The sequence below is a fragment of the Pantherophis guttatus genome, chromosome 3 (assembly GCF_059756535.1).
Source record: "Pantherophis guttatus breed Tessera chromosome 3, ASM5975653v1, whole genome shotgun sequence".
Lineage (NCBI taxonomy): Eukaryota > Metazoa > Chordata > Lepidosauria > Squamata > Colubridae > Pantherophis > Pantherophis guttatus.
Genome location: NC_142065.1, coordinates 25,958,351 through 25,974,331, shown reverse-complemented (window position 1 = coordinate 25,974,331; position 15,981 = coordinate 25,958,351). Strand labels below are relative to the sequence as shown.

Genomic DNA, 15,981 nt, shown 5'->3' with positions numbered 1-15,981 from the left:
TACCTTCCCACTACAGGTGGTCCCTATCTTTCTACTTGCATTTTTTACGTGCTTTCAAACTGTTAGGTTGGCAAAAGGTGGGACAAGTAAAGGGAGCTCACCCCGTTACGCGGCACTAGGGATTCAAACCACCGAACTGCCGACCTTTCTGATCGACAAGCTCAGTGTCTTAGCCACTGAGCCACCACATCCCTTTGGACCCATTCCATAAAGGGCTTTATTTATTTATTTATTTATTTACTTAATTTGTATACCGCCCTGAAGAGGCTGTTCACCGCCTCTTCAGGGCGGTGAACAGCCAAAATTAAAAAACATATAAATACAAAAGTTAAGATAATTAAAAAGAATTAAATCATTGGCTTCCCAATTTAAAACCCCCAAGTCCATAAAATTTAAAATCCCAATTAAGAGTCATTTAGGCTAGGCCGGCTTGGTGGAATAAATAAGTCTTCAGGGCCTTACGGAAGGTCCGGAGGTCCGGGATCAGCTGTATTCCAGGAGGCAGCTCGTTTCACAGGGCGGGTGCCCCCACAGAGAAGGCTCTCCCCCTGGGGGCCACCAGCCGACATTGCCTGACCGACGGCACCCTGAGGAAGCCCTCTCTGTGAGAGCATATTGGCCGGTGGGAGGTTATCGGTAGCAGCAGGCGGTCTCGCAAATATCCTGGCCCTAAGCCATGGAGCGCTTTAAAGATGAGAACCAATACCTTAAAGCACACCTGGAAGACCACCGGGAGCCAATGCAGCTCGCGCAGGAGAGGTGTTACATGGGAGCGCCACGTCGCTCCCATAATCACCCGCGCGGCCGCATTCTGCACCAGCTGGAGCCTCCGAGTGCTCCTCAAGGGGAGCTCCATGTAGAGAGCATTAGTAGTCTAGGCATGACATGACGAGGGCATGAGTGACTGTGCACAAGGAGTCCCGATCCAGAAAGGGGCGCAACTGGCGTATCAGGCGGACCTGATAAAAAGCCCCCTGGCCACGGCCGTCATATGGTCTTCTAAAGATGATAACCAACAACTTGAATTAGATTTGAAAGCAGATTGGCAACCAGTACAGCTCATGTAACAGTGAGGTTACATGTGCTACCCCAGGGGCCTCCAGAATTGTATGTGCTGCATTTTGAACCATTTGTACCTTCTGGATACTTTTCAAGGGTAGCCCCATACAGCATGCATTGCAGTAATCCAGATCAGAAATTACCGGGGCATGAGTGACTGAGTGCACATTCCACTTCTGGGTTTGTGAGAAATCTTAGATCTCAGATCTCCACATATGACTTCTAATTGACTAAGACTATATAAATCTGCCCATGAGAAAACCATTTGAAGCAGGGGTGAAATGCTCCCGGATCGGACCGGATCGGCTGATCCGGTAGCGATGATGGCCGGTAGTTTGGAGAACTCACGGCAAGGCCAGAGTCCGGGAATGGTGCATTTCCTGACGCGGTTGAGGTAGGCTGCGAGAAGGTGGTGGCTCCGGGGCCCCAGGGAATGGTGCATCCCTGGGCCCTGGCCCCCGACCCAAAGCGAAGAGAGAGCAGGTGCCGAGTGGGTGGCAGAATAAAAATTTAAAAAGTTTTCCTACCGGGTTCTGTGGGCGTGGCTTGGTGGGAGGGGGTCTTGTGACTGAGTGGATGTGGCTGTGAGTGACATCGAGTTGGCCATACCCACTCAGTCACAGGACCCCCCCACCCCCACCAAGCCACGCCCACAGAACCGGTAGGGAAAAATTTTAGATTTCATCCCTGATTTGAAGGGTGATTGAAGAGGTAAATCTTTTTACACGAGACAGGACTATGTTACAATAAGCACTTAAATCTAATTCTCCATCACAGCAAATGTGTGATGAATCTTCAGCATTAGTTTTATAAACATCTGTAAGAGCATGCAAAATCTGTTACCTGATTATTTGGAGCATTGGTGACATTTTTCTTCTAAACTAGAATTCTCCTTGAGACTTTTAACCTATAGCCTTTGAATGTATAGATGACATATTTCAAATGTTACAGCCTTGAATAACATGAATATGTATACATGCAAGTTACACAAATTACATAAACTTTATAAGTTTATGCTTCGTTTTATATTAGGCTATATGCTTAGTATATGCTAAGCCACCCACTTTGTTATCCCATAAAATTATTTGACCATGGATGACTCTAGCCAACTGTGGTTTGTTTGGAACACCATGGCTAAATTAAGTACTCTTGATATGTGTGAATCCAGCCCATTTCTGCATAATTCCACTATACTACACTGACCAACAGTAAAGGAATATAAAGGAACTAAAATCCTTGTATTTGACATTTGATTTGCTTTCATCTTAGAAACAACATCTGTTTGTGAATGGTTAGAAAAGTTTTTTGTATTTATTTTTTTAAAACACAAATAAAGAAATACAGCTTTTTCCATTGGAAGGCAGTAGTCAACAAAAATTAATATACTGTCCTAGAAGATGGCATGTAGTAAATCTACATCAAAAATAACTTCCTCCAACCTTGATACATAAAACAATGCTGCAGTTGGAGAAGCAGTCTTGTAATTTACATTGTTCATATAAAATGTTATGATTTCATGGAATCAATATTATTTACACAATAATTTAAAGAAAAATTATTCAGCCCATCATTATAATAAATTACATAGCATAACAGGTTCGTATTTGGCAAATATTACAATACTTAGACAGTGACTAGGGGCTGGCAGGGTGTTTATTTTTGTATCTGTCATAAAAGGACTAGATCTTAAGCAGCAGCCTATAAATGATGGTAGATTAGCAGTAAATTGGCTTATTTCCAGTAAGAATCTGACTTGATCCCCTTTTAGCAGGGATTACTTTGGCTGTCCTTTACATACTGACAAAGAGATGACTCTACAAAATGTATTTGTGTTCATCATAAATAAGTGTTTCTCCAAACTATCCTTCTACTTTTTTTAAAAGCAAGAACTGTAGTTTCTACTACTGCATGCCCTCTACCAATATCTTCCCAACAATTCTGAGGAGTTATATAATTCTTTAAAAACATATTAGAATTGTAAGCAAATTTCCATAATACAGTTGAACTAAAGTAGGAGGTCTACCCTTAGCAACCCTTAGTTGACCTCAGCTGATCTTGAAAAGCTAAGCAGAGTGGGCTTGATCGATGTTTGAATGGAGCACATCAAGCAATATTGAGCTGTAGGCTATACTGGAGGAGCAGAATTTTTTTTTTTTACTGTGGATGAATATGTCCAGCTCCATGAAAATGTTTACCTTTGGCAACACCTTATACCTGGGCATGTACTGTACTTTACACACAGAAGGATCTGGGCCTAGATGATTTAAGGACAGCAGGGCTGGGAAATACTGCTCAAACTCAAGGTAGCTGACACTAGTTGGAAGGGAAAACTGATAGTTACACCATTAGTTACACCAATACACCATTAGTCTGATGCCTTACAAAGCAACACACTACTGCACATCAGTAGAGCATGGAATGACTTCTCAACTCACATGGGATAACAGGACACCAGGGGTGAAATCCAGCAGGTTCTGACAGGTTCTGGAGAACCGGTAGTGGAAATTATGAGCAGTTCAGAGAACTGGCAAATACCTGGCTGGTCCCAGAGTGAGATGGGAATGGAGATTTTGCAGTATCCTTCCCCACGCCCACCAAGCCACACCATGCCCACCAAGCCACGCCCACAGAACCAGTAATAAAAAAAAATTGGATTTCACCACTGCAGGACACCAATAAGGTTGTGGTCAGGATCTGCTTAATCTCAGTGTAGTGTTCAGAATAAGGGAATATGCAATATTTTGGAACTTCAAACATAGAACAATAGTAATTTCCAAAGCCAATTTGGTGTAGTGCGGGGGTGTCAAATGCACGTTGTCACGGCAGCATCACGTGATGCATCAGGACTTTTCCCCCTTTCGCTAAACCTGGCGTGGGCATGGCCAGCACGTGACGCATCTGGCCCATGGGCCGGGAGTTTGACAGCCCTGGTGTAGTGGTTAAGGCACAGGCTGGAAACCAGGAGATCGTATTTCCAGTCCCACCTTAGTGACCTTGAGCCAATCACTCTCTCTCAGCCCTACAAAGGAGGCAATGGCAAACCACTTCCAAAAAATCTTGCCAAGAAAACTGCAGGAATTTATCCAGGGAGTTGCCAGGAGTCAAAACTGTCTTGAAGGCACAAAACAAAATCTTCCAAACAACCCCCTCCTGTTACATTACTAAAATGATGAAAATGTTGGAGTGCCTTCCCCAACTTGGAGCCCTCCAGACATGTTGGATGGCAAGTCCCAAGAGACTGATTAGGAATTCTGGGAGTTGCAGTCTCAATAAATCTGGAGGGAATCAAGTTAGTAAAATGGATTGGAGTAGTTTTGTGTAAAAAAAACAAACAAACCTGAACACAGTTTGACACTGGTACTCAGAACAGCCTGAGGGTTTAGGATTTTTTAAATCTATGTATGTATGTTTGGATTCAAGCTTCAATTGGCGGATCTCAGGGTAGCATAATAGTTAAATTATACAAGGTTATTCTGCAAGTCCGAATTCATCCCCAGTCCAGTTTTACCAGGTAAACACTGAGGAGGGTGGTGGAATTACACTATGACTTCTTTAGAATTGTCGTGTGAATTAAGCCTACAATTTCCCAAGAAACTGAAATGGCTAAAGAATAATTTGATTACTGGTCTCCTAAGATAAACTGAAGCAAATCATGGGGCTCTTAAGATCTGAGTGCCTTTACTTCTTTTTCCACTTCTTTAACTCCCAAATGTCATATCCTGGTTTGTTAAATGATAATTGAAGAAGGGATCATTCCAGGGTCTATTTCTGTCTGCCCCCTGTGAAAGCTGTCAGCTATAAGAAAACTTTGGGTGAATGTCATAAAAATCCAGGTATGTCCATAGGACTTGATACAGAACCATTTCTGGAAACTGCAAATTCTGGTGAAGAAGTGCAGTCGGTCCATCTAGAGTCCAACTTGTTTGGCAGTGCTGAGATCAGGTGCAGGTTCATTATTGTCCCTTCATTGTAAATAGGAAGGAACAAAATGCCCTTTGCTCATTTGATAGGACATTCCCTGAAGCTTTCTGACCAATCCTTGCCAATCCCTCTAGTGGTTTCCATCATCACTAAATTCCATTTGGATCCATTTTTTTTCTTGAATAGAACTGAATGATTATCTCAGGCAGAGAAAGGGGAGCCCTAGGCCCAACAGAGCATTTTCAGAGGCATTCTCCCCCTCTTTTCCTTGCTAGCAAATGGCACAAACCTTGTGCTCTCAAAAACCATTAAACCAGGGATCCCCAACTCCTGGGCTGAGGCCTTTTAGAAACCGGGCCACGGCCCATTTGGAACTGGGCCACGCCAGCGGTGGGTAAGTGTGCAGCTCTACTCACGTGCAGCCCCACTTGCACGAGCAGCGGGCTCTGGGGTTCGCAGCCCCATTTGTCTGAGTGGTGGGCACTGGCGCTTGCAGCCCCACTCACATGAACGCACCCACCACTCACACAAATGAAGTGTGCACATGCGCAGGCACACCTGCCCCTCACGTAAAACCATCCCTTCTCTCCCCCCCCCCACGCCGGGCCATCAACCTGGAAAGGTTGGGGAATGCTGCATTAGACAAAGGCATAAAGGAATGATCTGTCAATGTCTGTTAGTCCCAAAATCTTCATAAACAGAGGCAGTGGTCTTGAGGGATAAATCCTGAAGACAACAAAGAAGCTATGAGGTACGGTACATTGTTAGATGAAAAGAATCTTAACTAGATGCAGCAAGGCCATACTTTGTTCAGCATGAGGATGCTTCCCATAGAAGCTATTAATTTACCAGATGGACAAAATATCAGTAGCATATGCAACAATGGTGCTTGAAGAGAGCAAACGTTCATCATTCAACATTATAGACTGCTAGAGCTAGTGGAAGCATATGAGCCTATATTTTACTTGTAGTATTTCCCCAATGCATTTGAGCAGGCAGTACAAATAGTAAGTATGCTTCAGCTTCAACAAGTTCAGAGTCTCCGCATCTTTGTCTTCTTCCTGTAAGGATCAAGACTCTGGAAATGTGTAACCCATAATGTCACAGAAAGGACTGTTTGGAGAAGCTCCAGTAATGGGGCTTGGTTTCTTTCTATCTTTCCAGTCAGTTGCCTTTTTTTTTTTTTTTAAAGGCAGATTTGTAGAGAAAGAGGGAGGGGGGAAAAGTAGGCAGTGGCAAAACAGGCAAGTCAGTGCAATTTTGGGAACAGGCACCAACAAATCTAAACTTTGACATCTGGTTCTCTTTGCAAAGGGTGAGGCGTCCATTGAGGCTAATCTGTAAATTCTGCAGCATTCAGTCACAGCTGCATGTGAAGATCACTTCTTATTTTTTTTTCACATGTAATTTCTGAATAAAAAAAAATAGCACGTTTTTGCCCTGGGAAAAGCTCCATGAATTGTTCGACCACCAGGGTGATTGAGATGAGAACGAGGGAGGTTTGCTTCTCCACACGGCGGTCTGTGAGTCATCAATTGCTCATTCAGTTGGATGCTAGATGACCTCCTGCTTTGTGATGGTGGGCTGAGGGATCGAACTGGGCTGCTTGGCTACAGTTGCAATGGCCCCCGGAAGTAGTTTGTATTGTTCAGCTCCAGAGCCAGCTGGGGGGGAAGGTTGGGGAGTTTCAGGAGTGGCTGTAGGGAAAAAAAGCTTTGTTACAAAATTCATTGTTACAATGAAAGACGATTAAGCCGCAAGTATTTTTCATGTACAGGCAGTCCTTGACTTACAACCACATCGAGCCCCAACATTTCTGTTGCTAAGTGAAGTATGCCTCATTTCTTGCCACAGCTATTAAGTGAATCACTGCAGTTGTTAAGTCAAGTAATGTGGTTGTTAAGTGAATTAGACTTCCCCATTAATTTTGTTTGTCAGAAGGTCGCCAAAAAAAGGATCACATGACCCTAGGACACTGCAACTATCATAAATATGAGTCAGTTGCCAAGCAACTGAATTTTGATCTGGTGGCCATGAGGATGCTGCAATGGTCATAAATATGAAAAATAGCCATAAGTCACTTTTTTCAGTGTATAACATCGAATTGTCACTAAATGAGCTGTTGTAAATCATTGGGATACCTGTACACATTTCCTATATATCTTAATTCAGAAGTATATTCTGCAATGTACCAATCATGGGGAAAAAAATCTAACTTATTTTACATAATATGACAATATCTTTATTGCAATGAAAATTGCAGGAAAAAGCAGGCAAGCTGTCGGGTTCTTCAGGATAAAATAGAATAGAATAACAGAGTTGGAAGGGACCTTGGAGGTCTTCTAGTCCAACCCCCTGTTTAGGCAGGAAACCCTACACCACTTCAGACAAATGCTTATCCACTCTCCAATTATTCATCATCCAAGATATTGCAAGAAGCAGAAAATCCAAAAAATAAGCTGGTCTTTCAGTCATGAGGTCTACAGTAGATGGAAACTGCAGATTAAATTTATCAGGCAGAGGTAGCATTGCTGAAATTTCTATACACCTAATATTTTTGACAAAGAATAAAAGCAGATCAACTTAGTTTGGGTGTTTTAATTTTACCCCTGGCAAGGAGGAATTCCGCCAACCTCTGATTTAGCTGAGGGCAGAATTAAAGTATCCTCAGGGTCTTTTGATCAGCAAAGCATTAAAGAATGCTTCAGTCATCTTAACAATTCTTGCATCTCCCTTAATATCTACAGAGGCATAAATAGGTTACAAAGAGCAAATTGGTCAAAGAACTAGTTTGATTTGGTGGTTAAGGCACCAGGCTAGAAACCAGGAGACTGTGAGTTCTAGTCCTGCCTTAGGCATGAAGGCTGGCTTGATCTGGGGCCAGTCACTCTTTTCCAGCCCAACTAATTTCACAGGGTTCTTCTTGTGGAAAAACTAGGAAGAGAAAGGAGTGATAGATATGTTTGCCACCTTGAGTTATTTATAAAAAATAATAAAGGTGGGATAAAAAAAATCTGAAAAAAAGAGGGCATGAATACCATGGCCTCCTTACATGATAAGGAAATGGGAGAAGGTATGGGGGTACTTTTCTTATGGAACGTATACAGCCCTCAAATAAATAATAAAACAATACATCTGATGCCCTTTAGTATTTATGAGGAGCTGCTACTACTATAGATAGTGTAGTTTTCTTCCAGATGTCTTGCAGAAATGTTAGACTTCATTTCCCACAATTATCATTCACATTGGTCTATAAAATTAAACGTGATTGGGAGATATCATTTTACCAAAAGCTGGTTTACTGTAGCTGAGAACAAATACAGCATTCTTGGACAGATGGATCTTTTAAGTGTGAATACTTACACAACTGTCCATTGTGGATCTGAGGAGGCATTGTGTTGGCCACAATGACATTTGTTCCCAAATTCTCCTGGATCAGGTGGGGATGTAGAGGATGATGGTGAGCATGAGGCGTGTCACTTGATGACCCTAAAACGATGAATAGGTATTGAACAATATTCAGTGAAGAAAATTATATCCCATTCTAATCTTTGAAATGATCTTGGTGTCAATAACCATTTGGACAGGGAATAGATCAGGTTTTACCTCCTGACTTTCCAGTCTAGACTTAAATTATTCTGTTGATTAATAGTAGAAGCACGAACAGGTGAAGCCCAAATCACAGAGATGCATTTCGGAAGAATCAAAATTAATTAATCCAAACTAATCAAATACTATTGTTTCCCACTTTACTCAATTATATCTTTGTGGAAAAAATATTCAATAGTTTATGTTTACAGCATGTAACCTAAGAATGTGTCCTGAGCAATTTAGAATTTGATGGAAACCTGGGCTACAGCTTTTGTGTATCTGGAAAGGAATAAGAGATGTACAAATCTCCCTGATTGTGACCCACACTTTTTCTACTTCAAGTCATATCCTTCCTTAGCTATTCTTCATCTGCTTTGTAGAGGCTGAAGACACTCATTTTACCAAGTTCTTTTCTGTAAAGATTCTGTAAAGAATCTGACACTCCGACACAGTCTGTAATACCAATATATCTGGAAGATGCTAGTTGAGCAAAGTTTGATCTGGGCTCTTCCATGTCCTTGGCTTAGCTACAGACACAGATTTCTTGTTATTAATGAAACTGAGCAAGCCAAAATGTTCATTCTCTGATAGAAAATCTGAAGTCTGTTGAGTAAGTATTTCTCAATGTGTCATTTTTTCAAGTAGGTCACTGAAATTTTGGAAACATAAAAAAGTATTCATTTAAAAAATCCCTTTACTGTAATTGAATTGCAAAATACAGCCACTAAATAAATAAATAAAAAAAGGATTAGCAGAAATCTTGCTTCAGGAGGAAGATCAAACTCACAAACAAGGTGTCCCAAAGGTGCTTCTTCAAGAGGCAACTGGACTTTCTGGTTTTTCTTTGAAGACATTTCACTTCTCATCCAAGAAGTTTCTTCAGAGCTGAAGAAGATTCTTGGATGAGAAGTGAAATGTCTTCAAAGGAAAACCAGAAAGTCCAGTTGTCTCTTGAAAAAGCACCTTTGGGACAACCATGACCTGGATGACTGAGAATCTCCATAGATATCTCTCAAACAAGCTGTATCGTTGAGTTTATCTTTCTTTCTTCTCTTAACTGAAGTGAGATTCGTGGTACTGTATGTTCTGCACTTATCTTTCATTCTAGGGGCAAAAGTCCTGATGCCTAATTTCAGGAAGGTTTCTGCGACAATATTCACCTCCAAGCAGCATCTCTTGCAACAGGTTGTCAATTTTGGCCATGCCAAACAGTTTAACAAATTGGATTTGCTCAATCATCTGCCACGTGATGCTTTGGAGGGTTGGCAGGAGAAGTAACAGCTCCCCAAAGCGTCCTCGTGAGTCATATTGCCGGTCATTGATGTAGTCCTCCAAGCTGACCTGGACTTGATATCGCATTCGTTTGATCTTGATAGGGTCACTTAGGCCTTTAGCATCTGGAATAAAAAGTGAGATGTTATATATTATGCCAATTTTCAAGGACAGAGATATTGAAAAGAGTGAGGATCCCTGTTTCGAATAATCTGGGGTAGTTTCTTGTGGAATGTTGTTCTTTAAAAGGAAAGTTATTAGCTAGTAACTTACGGTAAATGGTTTAGGTTACTCATCCATCTAGCCCAATATTGCTGACCCTGATTGGAAGCAGCAATCCAAAGATTTTGGCAGGAATTTCCCTAGAACATTTGAAGTTGAAAGAGTTTGAGGCTGGGACTTCTGCATGCATTCTGCCACTGAACTAGAGACTGAAAAGGCTGGGGGTGCATTATTCCCATATTCTGCCTTTCAAATGATTTGCATGAGCCCCGATTACATAAAACAAATGCTGGGGAACTCTTGCCCCTGTTACGGCCTTTGTCTCCAATGGCCATCAGCTCCAGTTGGGCATGGACAATTGTGAGGAGTGAGGGAGTTAGACCCCAGAATGTTCGACTTCATAGGTACAGTATGAAGCCTGGTAGAAATTAATACAGGGGCACTATAGTTTATGAGGCAACTTTCATAAGCAATTCCAGTTTATGAAACAGCACCACCAAACACAACACTGAAGAAACCATTTTGAGGCCTTCTGTAACAGCCTGATCATATCACTGCTAGGGAAGAGATAAATCCTGCATCAGCCATGAAACATTTTTCCTTTGCATGTGGACATTTCTATGCGATATATTGGGGGCTGACAGAATAAAATCAATGAAACATAGATTATATTTGGATTAAGATGTGAAACAGGATTACTGTGTCAGTGGATTTTTTTTTTAGAATTGTGATCTTTATTTTCTCTCACACAAAGCATTCTGTCATGAAAGCTCCAATTCAGTATTCTTTATATTTCCTCCCACATTTTTCCAGACCTAATTGATGGCAATTAAAATGAAATAGTATGCAAGTGTTTAGTGTGATTAGTATAAAGTGTTGCTGAGGCTTATTACTTGCTCTTGATCATAAACAGGGGAGTCAGCAATGAAATGCCTAATCATTGTCCTTTCAAATAGTCTTCTTGATTGTCTCTGAGTTTCTATTTTGGTAGAAGCTGAGAGATTTTAATTCCACGTGGTCCTCTTTTACTGACTACTTGTTCAGTAACCATTCAAAGCTACGATGATGCTAAAAAAGGAGACTTGTCAAAACTGTGGCCATCATAGTATCCACATCATTGCACTTTACAAGGTTACAACATCCTGTGGTCATTTGCAACTTTCACAAATGGCTTCTGACGAGTAAAGTGGGGAAACCAACAGGAAGTCACAAGGCCATATGATATCATGGTTAATGATGTCCGATGATTTGCTTAATGAATGCAGCCAGAACTGACAAACTGATATCGTAAGTTGGGCGCTGTCATATGACATTTCATTTACAACTGTTATGCTTAGTGACAAAGTTGCTGGTCCTAAACGCTGGTTCTAATTGCGGTTGGTAAATGAGAACTATCTATACTGTAATGTTTACTTCTCACTCTTACAATTGCTGTTACTCATCATAGTGCAGCAGTGCTATGGCCGTATTGAAAGGAAATAACTTAAAGAAAAGCCATCTCCTGCGAAGCCAGAAACTGATGCTAGGACAATTAATATGTTTATTCAAAGACACACAGTAAGATTTTTGTTGCTCATCTCCCAAGTTGCTGTTTGGGGAAATACTTCCCAAATTATCCCTACTTGAGAATATTCATTGTAACAGTTTGACCAAAACTATGTGTAAAGAGTTATAGGAACTCAAGTTCAACAAACGTGAAGGGCAGACTGATCTAGAACAGCAGTTCTCAAACATTTTGGTCCCAGCACCCTTATATTCTTAAAAATGATTAAGGATCTCCTCCCCCAAGAGCTTTGGTTTATGTGAGTTATTCTCACCAATATTTATTGTATTAAAGATTAAAACTGTGCATTTTTAAAATACGATTTAAAACATTTATTCCATAGGTTATTTAAAACATTTAACAACTTTGGGCAGCTCACCACAAGAGTAAAGTCATTAACTTTTATTTGATTTTTCTGGAACCTCTGAAAGGGTCTCGGGACTACACATTGAGAACCTTTGGGAAGCTTTGACTCTGGAGAAGGGTATTGTTGAACGAAATAGCACAACAGTATTAAGGACTTGGTCTGGAGCAATAAATTCCTCAGTAATGCTACGGGACTACAGTTTTAAAGGAAGTATCCTTATATTTCTTTTCTAATTGCTCAAAAACAGCATCTACCTGGATCAAAGAAGATAATGGCTTTCAGACAAGCATATTCATTATCATCAATCTGCAGCTCTTGAAACGTTAACACCAGCTCATCTAGAATTCGCACAGCTACACGGCTGATTTCCAGCAATTCTGGGCAGTTTCGGGGGATTATGTGGTCATTTCCTGCAGGAAAATGGGGTTATTTAAATTCTCATTCAATTGCTTCATTCTTTGCATACAGAACATTCTATAATTTGCTATCCATCAGTATAACAAGAGTTGATCTTTTTTTTTCTTTCCACCTAAAAATCCGTTTCAATGTTTAAGCTGGTGGAAATATTTTCTTTTCCTTATCTAGCTATTTAAAATTAGAATTACCAATCACAGGGGATTAGTTCCTCTCCACCAAAACCACAATAATTAATTAGATAGTTGTAGCACATCACTTTTTTATATTACTAATAAAGTCCTTGTAGAACTGTTCTGCTGACATGCAAGTATCATTGTAAACTACAGGCAGTCCTTGACTTACAACCATTCATTTAGTGATCATTCAACAGCGACATGGCCGTTTTTCACACTTATGACTGTCGCAGCATCCCCATAATCACATGATCAAAAATTTGGCCACTTGGCAACTGGCATGTTTTTATGACAGTTGTCCTGGGGCCTTATGATCACCATTTGCAACCTTCCCAGCTGGTTTCCATCTAGCGAAGTCAATGGGGGAAGCCAGATTCGTTTAATAACTGCATGATTCACTTAACAACTGTAGTGATTGTCTTAACAATGTGGCAAAAAAGATTGTAAATTGGAGCAAAACTCAACAACTGCCTTGCTGAGCAATGGAAATTCTGGGCTCACTTGTGGGTCATAAGCTGAGGACTACCTGTAGAGCTTAAGGATGCTTGTGTTATATTATTTGTTACACATCAACTTTTCTTGTCAATAAATGGCTTTCCCATACAAAATTGTTTCTTGGGTTCTTAATTCCACCACAAAACAATTTTTAAATGCTGGGCCTCTGAGGTAAGACAGCCCTAGCAGCACATTAGCAAGCTAAAGAAATGGTTCAATCAATCTACTTGTTCATTAGAAGAAATATCAGGAAAACTCAAAAGCATCAAAAGTTAAAGACAACAACATCTGGATCAGTGGTGGGTTTCAAAAATTTTTACTACCGGTTCTGTGGGTGTGGCATGGTTTGGTGGGCATGGCAGGGGAAGGATACTGTAAAATCTCCATTCCCACCCCACTCCAGGGGAAGGATACTGTAAAATCTCCATTCCCTCCCCAATCCAAGGGAAGGTTACTGCAAAATCCCCATTTCCTCCCGATCAGCTGGGACTCGGGAGGCAGAGAATAGATGGGGGCAGGGCCAGTCAGAGGTGGTATTTGCCGGTTCTCCGAACTACTCAAAATTTCCGCTGCCGGTTCTCCAGAACTGGTCAGAACCTGCTGAAACCCACCTCTGATCTGGATCTCTTTTTCCATTGAAGAAGACCAGTTTTAAACAACTAGATGTCAAGCTGGAAAGAGAGGCTAGAGATTTGTTTTAAAACAGCAGGAGAACAGGTATTAATACCACACAGAGATAGCCTTCTTTCACTTCTATAAACAAGCTGATATTTTGCTTCAGAAACTGTAAAGTCAGAGATGACAGCAGGACAAAAGAACAGAAAGTAATACCTCTCTCAATGTACATGTTACTCTCTTAAAATCATTGCTGGTCTCTAAACTCATTAAAACAGATAAGTGAAAACAAATAGATGATGAAAAGTACAATCCCGTAAACTCAGCAACCGCCAAGAGATTGGACTTCAATTCCCAGCTGGCTGAGGAATTCTGGGAGTTGAAGTCCACAAATCTTGGAAATTGCTGAGGTTGGAAACACTACTATGCACGCTTACTAGTTATAATTCCCCTTTAGCAAATGGGACATTGCCAAGTAAACATACAAGATTTTACTACAAGAAGTCCATCAAATGCCAGCGCCTGTGTTGTTTTTTTAAAACCCTCCACACTGAAAAATCTACTGAACTTTTAAGGGAGAAGCTCTTTACCTAGGAGAAGGATGTCTTTGAACACCATCGAGCGTTTGGCTGCCCCCAGTAAGAGATGTTCCCCAGCGTGGGCCCGTAGCAAAGCCACCTGCAGGAACAAAGGAACAAAAATCTACTGTTACTGGCTAATAGAGAAAGACATACAGAGCATGGCACAAAGCTAAGGGGTGCCCATCAAGGAGGAGCACAGAAAAGCATCTTCCCATGGAGAACCATATTATTGGAGAGAACACAGTATGAACTGAGCCCTTGTAATCACAACCCCCAAAGCAGCTGTGTTTATTTCGGCTGGCACATTTTGGGGAAGAATAGGATTATCTTTTTATTTACTCAGAGCATGTGTGCTTTCCAGGCTTAGCTGGCTGGAGTGATTACATTTAATTTAAACAAAATTAAAAAGATTGTCTTGAGAGGTAAACCATCAGTTAATAGCACATTCTGAAAAATAAAACTGAAAAATATATGAGGCAGCAAAAAGTTCAAACTGATAAGATAAAAATCAGAAGCAGGAATACAAACAACAATAAAATAGCAACAAAGCATTAATGTTCTAAAACTTCAAAATGGCTCTTTAAATGTCTGGAGTCAAAGCCAACATCAAAGCGCAATTGGGGCAGGATGGCTTTTCAGAGCTGGGACACCACAGCCAGAAAGGCCCTTTCTCTAATAGCTACTGGCTTTGCTTCATAGGATAGAAGTATCTGGTGGGAATTTAAGGTCCTGGGCAATGAATATGTGTAGAATATGCTTCTTTGAATACTATAGCCTTAAGATGTTTAGAGCTTTATGGATTAATATCAGAATTTGAGTAAAAGTAAACCGACACTCAGTGCAGATGGCAAAGTAACCATGAAATATAGTCAGAGATTCTAAAATGTAGAATCTTGGGAATAATTTAAGTCAACTTCCAATCCATTGTAAATATCTGCTGCATCCCAGCCTTTGTTTAAACACTTCTAATAAAGAAGAGCCGACTAACTCTTGGTGCAGTTTGTTCCACTGTTGAACAGCTCTAATAGGAATTTATCCATGATATCTCAGGCAGCTCCATTAAGATATCTTACTGTCTTTCTTGGGACTACCTGAAGTTTCTTTATTAGTTTTAAAGGCAGTCTCACTTATAATATATTGCAGTAGTCCATATTGAAAATTAGTAAAAAGTAAATTACCAAAGAGTATGTTGCAAAGCTATCCTGTTGTAAGTAAGTAAGTAAATAAAAACTATTTATTCAGCTATGACAATCAGTTTAATATAGTGGTTAAGGCATCACTCTAGAAACTCTGAGAGTTGGGTTCTAGTCCTGTCTTAAACAAAAGCCAGTTGGATACCTTTGGATCAGTCAGTCTCTTTCAACCCTAGAAAGGAGACAATGGTAATTATCTTTTGAAAATCTTTTGCCCAGAAAACTACAGAGATTTGTCCACGCAGTTGCCAGAAGTCAACATTGACTCCAAGGATGATGATGATGATCATCATCCTCATCCTCATCCATCTTGGATTATAGCTGGAATATAAGACTAAATAGTTAAATGCTGTTCTGAATTACATGAGTCACTTGGCCAGATCTAAAGCTGCTGAGTACAATATTTTCCAGAACAGTTAATTCCCCTATGACTATTGGCCAGGATATTAGGTGGATGCACTGTTCCAAGTTAAGGATGCACTCTGCTTAGTTAATAAACAAGTAAAAGCACACTGGTCCCCATAAAAACTGT

General features: G+C 40.7%; 1 protein-coding gene across 2 annotated transcripts in view; it reads right to left on the bottom strand.

The window, feature by feature from the left end:
• Positions 1-2,350: 2,350 nt before the first annotated feature.
• Positions 2,351-15,981, bottom strand: part of HNF4A (hepatocyte nuclear factor 4 alpha) — a 71,625-nt gene continuing 57,994 nt past the window's right edge. For both annotated transcript variants that reach the window (XM_034413868.3, XM_034413867.3), the window contains exons 6-10: positions 14,266-14,353; positions 12,230-12,385; positions 9,732-9,968; positions 8,344-8,469; positions 2,351-6,677 (exon numbers count right to left, since the gene is read on the bottom strand). In XM_034413868.3, coding sequence (XP_034269759.1) covers positions 6,535-6,677; positions 8,344-8,469; positions 9,732-9,968; positions 12,230-12,385; positions 14,266-14,353 — 750 coding nt within the window. In that variant the 3' untranslated portion in view covers positions 2,351-6,534. The remainder of the gene's footprint in view (positions 6,678-8,343; positions 8,470-9,731; positions 9,969-12,229; positions 12,386-14,265; positions 14,354-15,981) is intronic.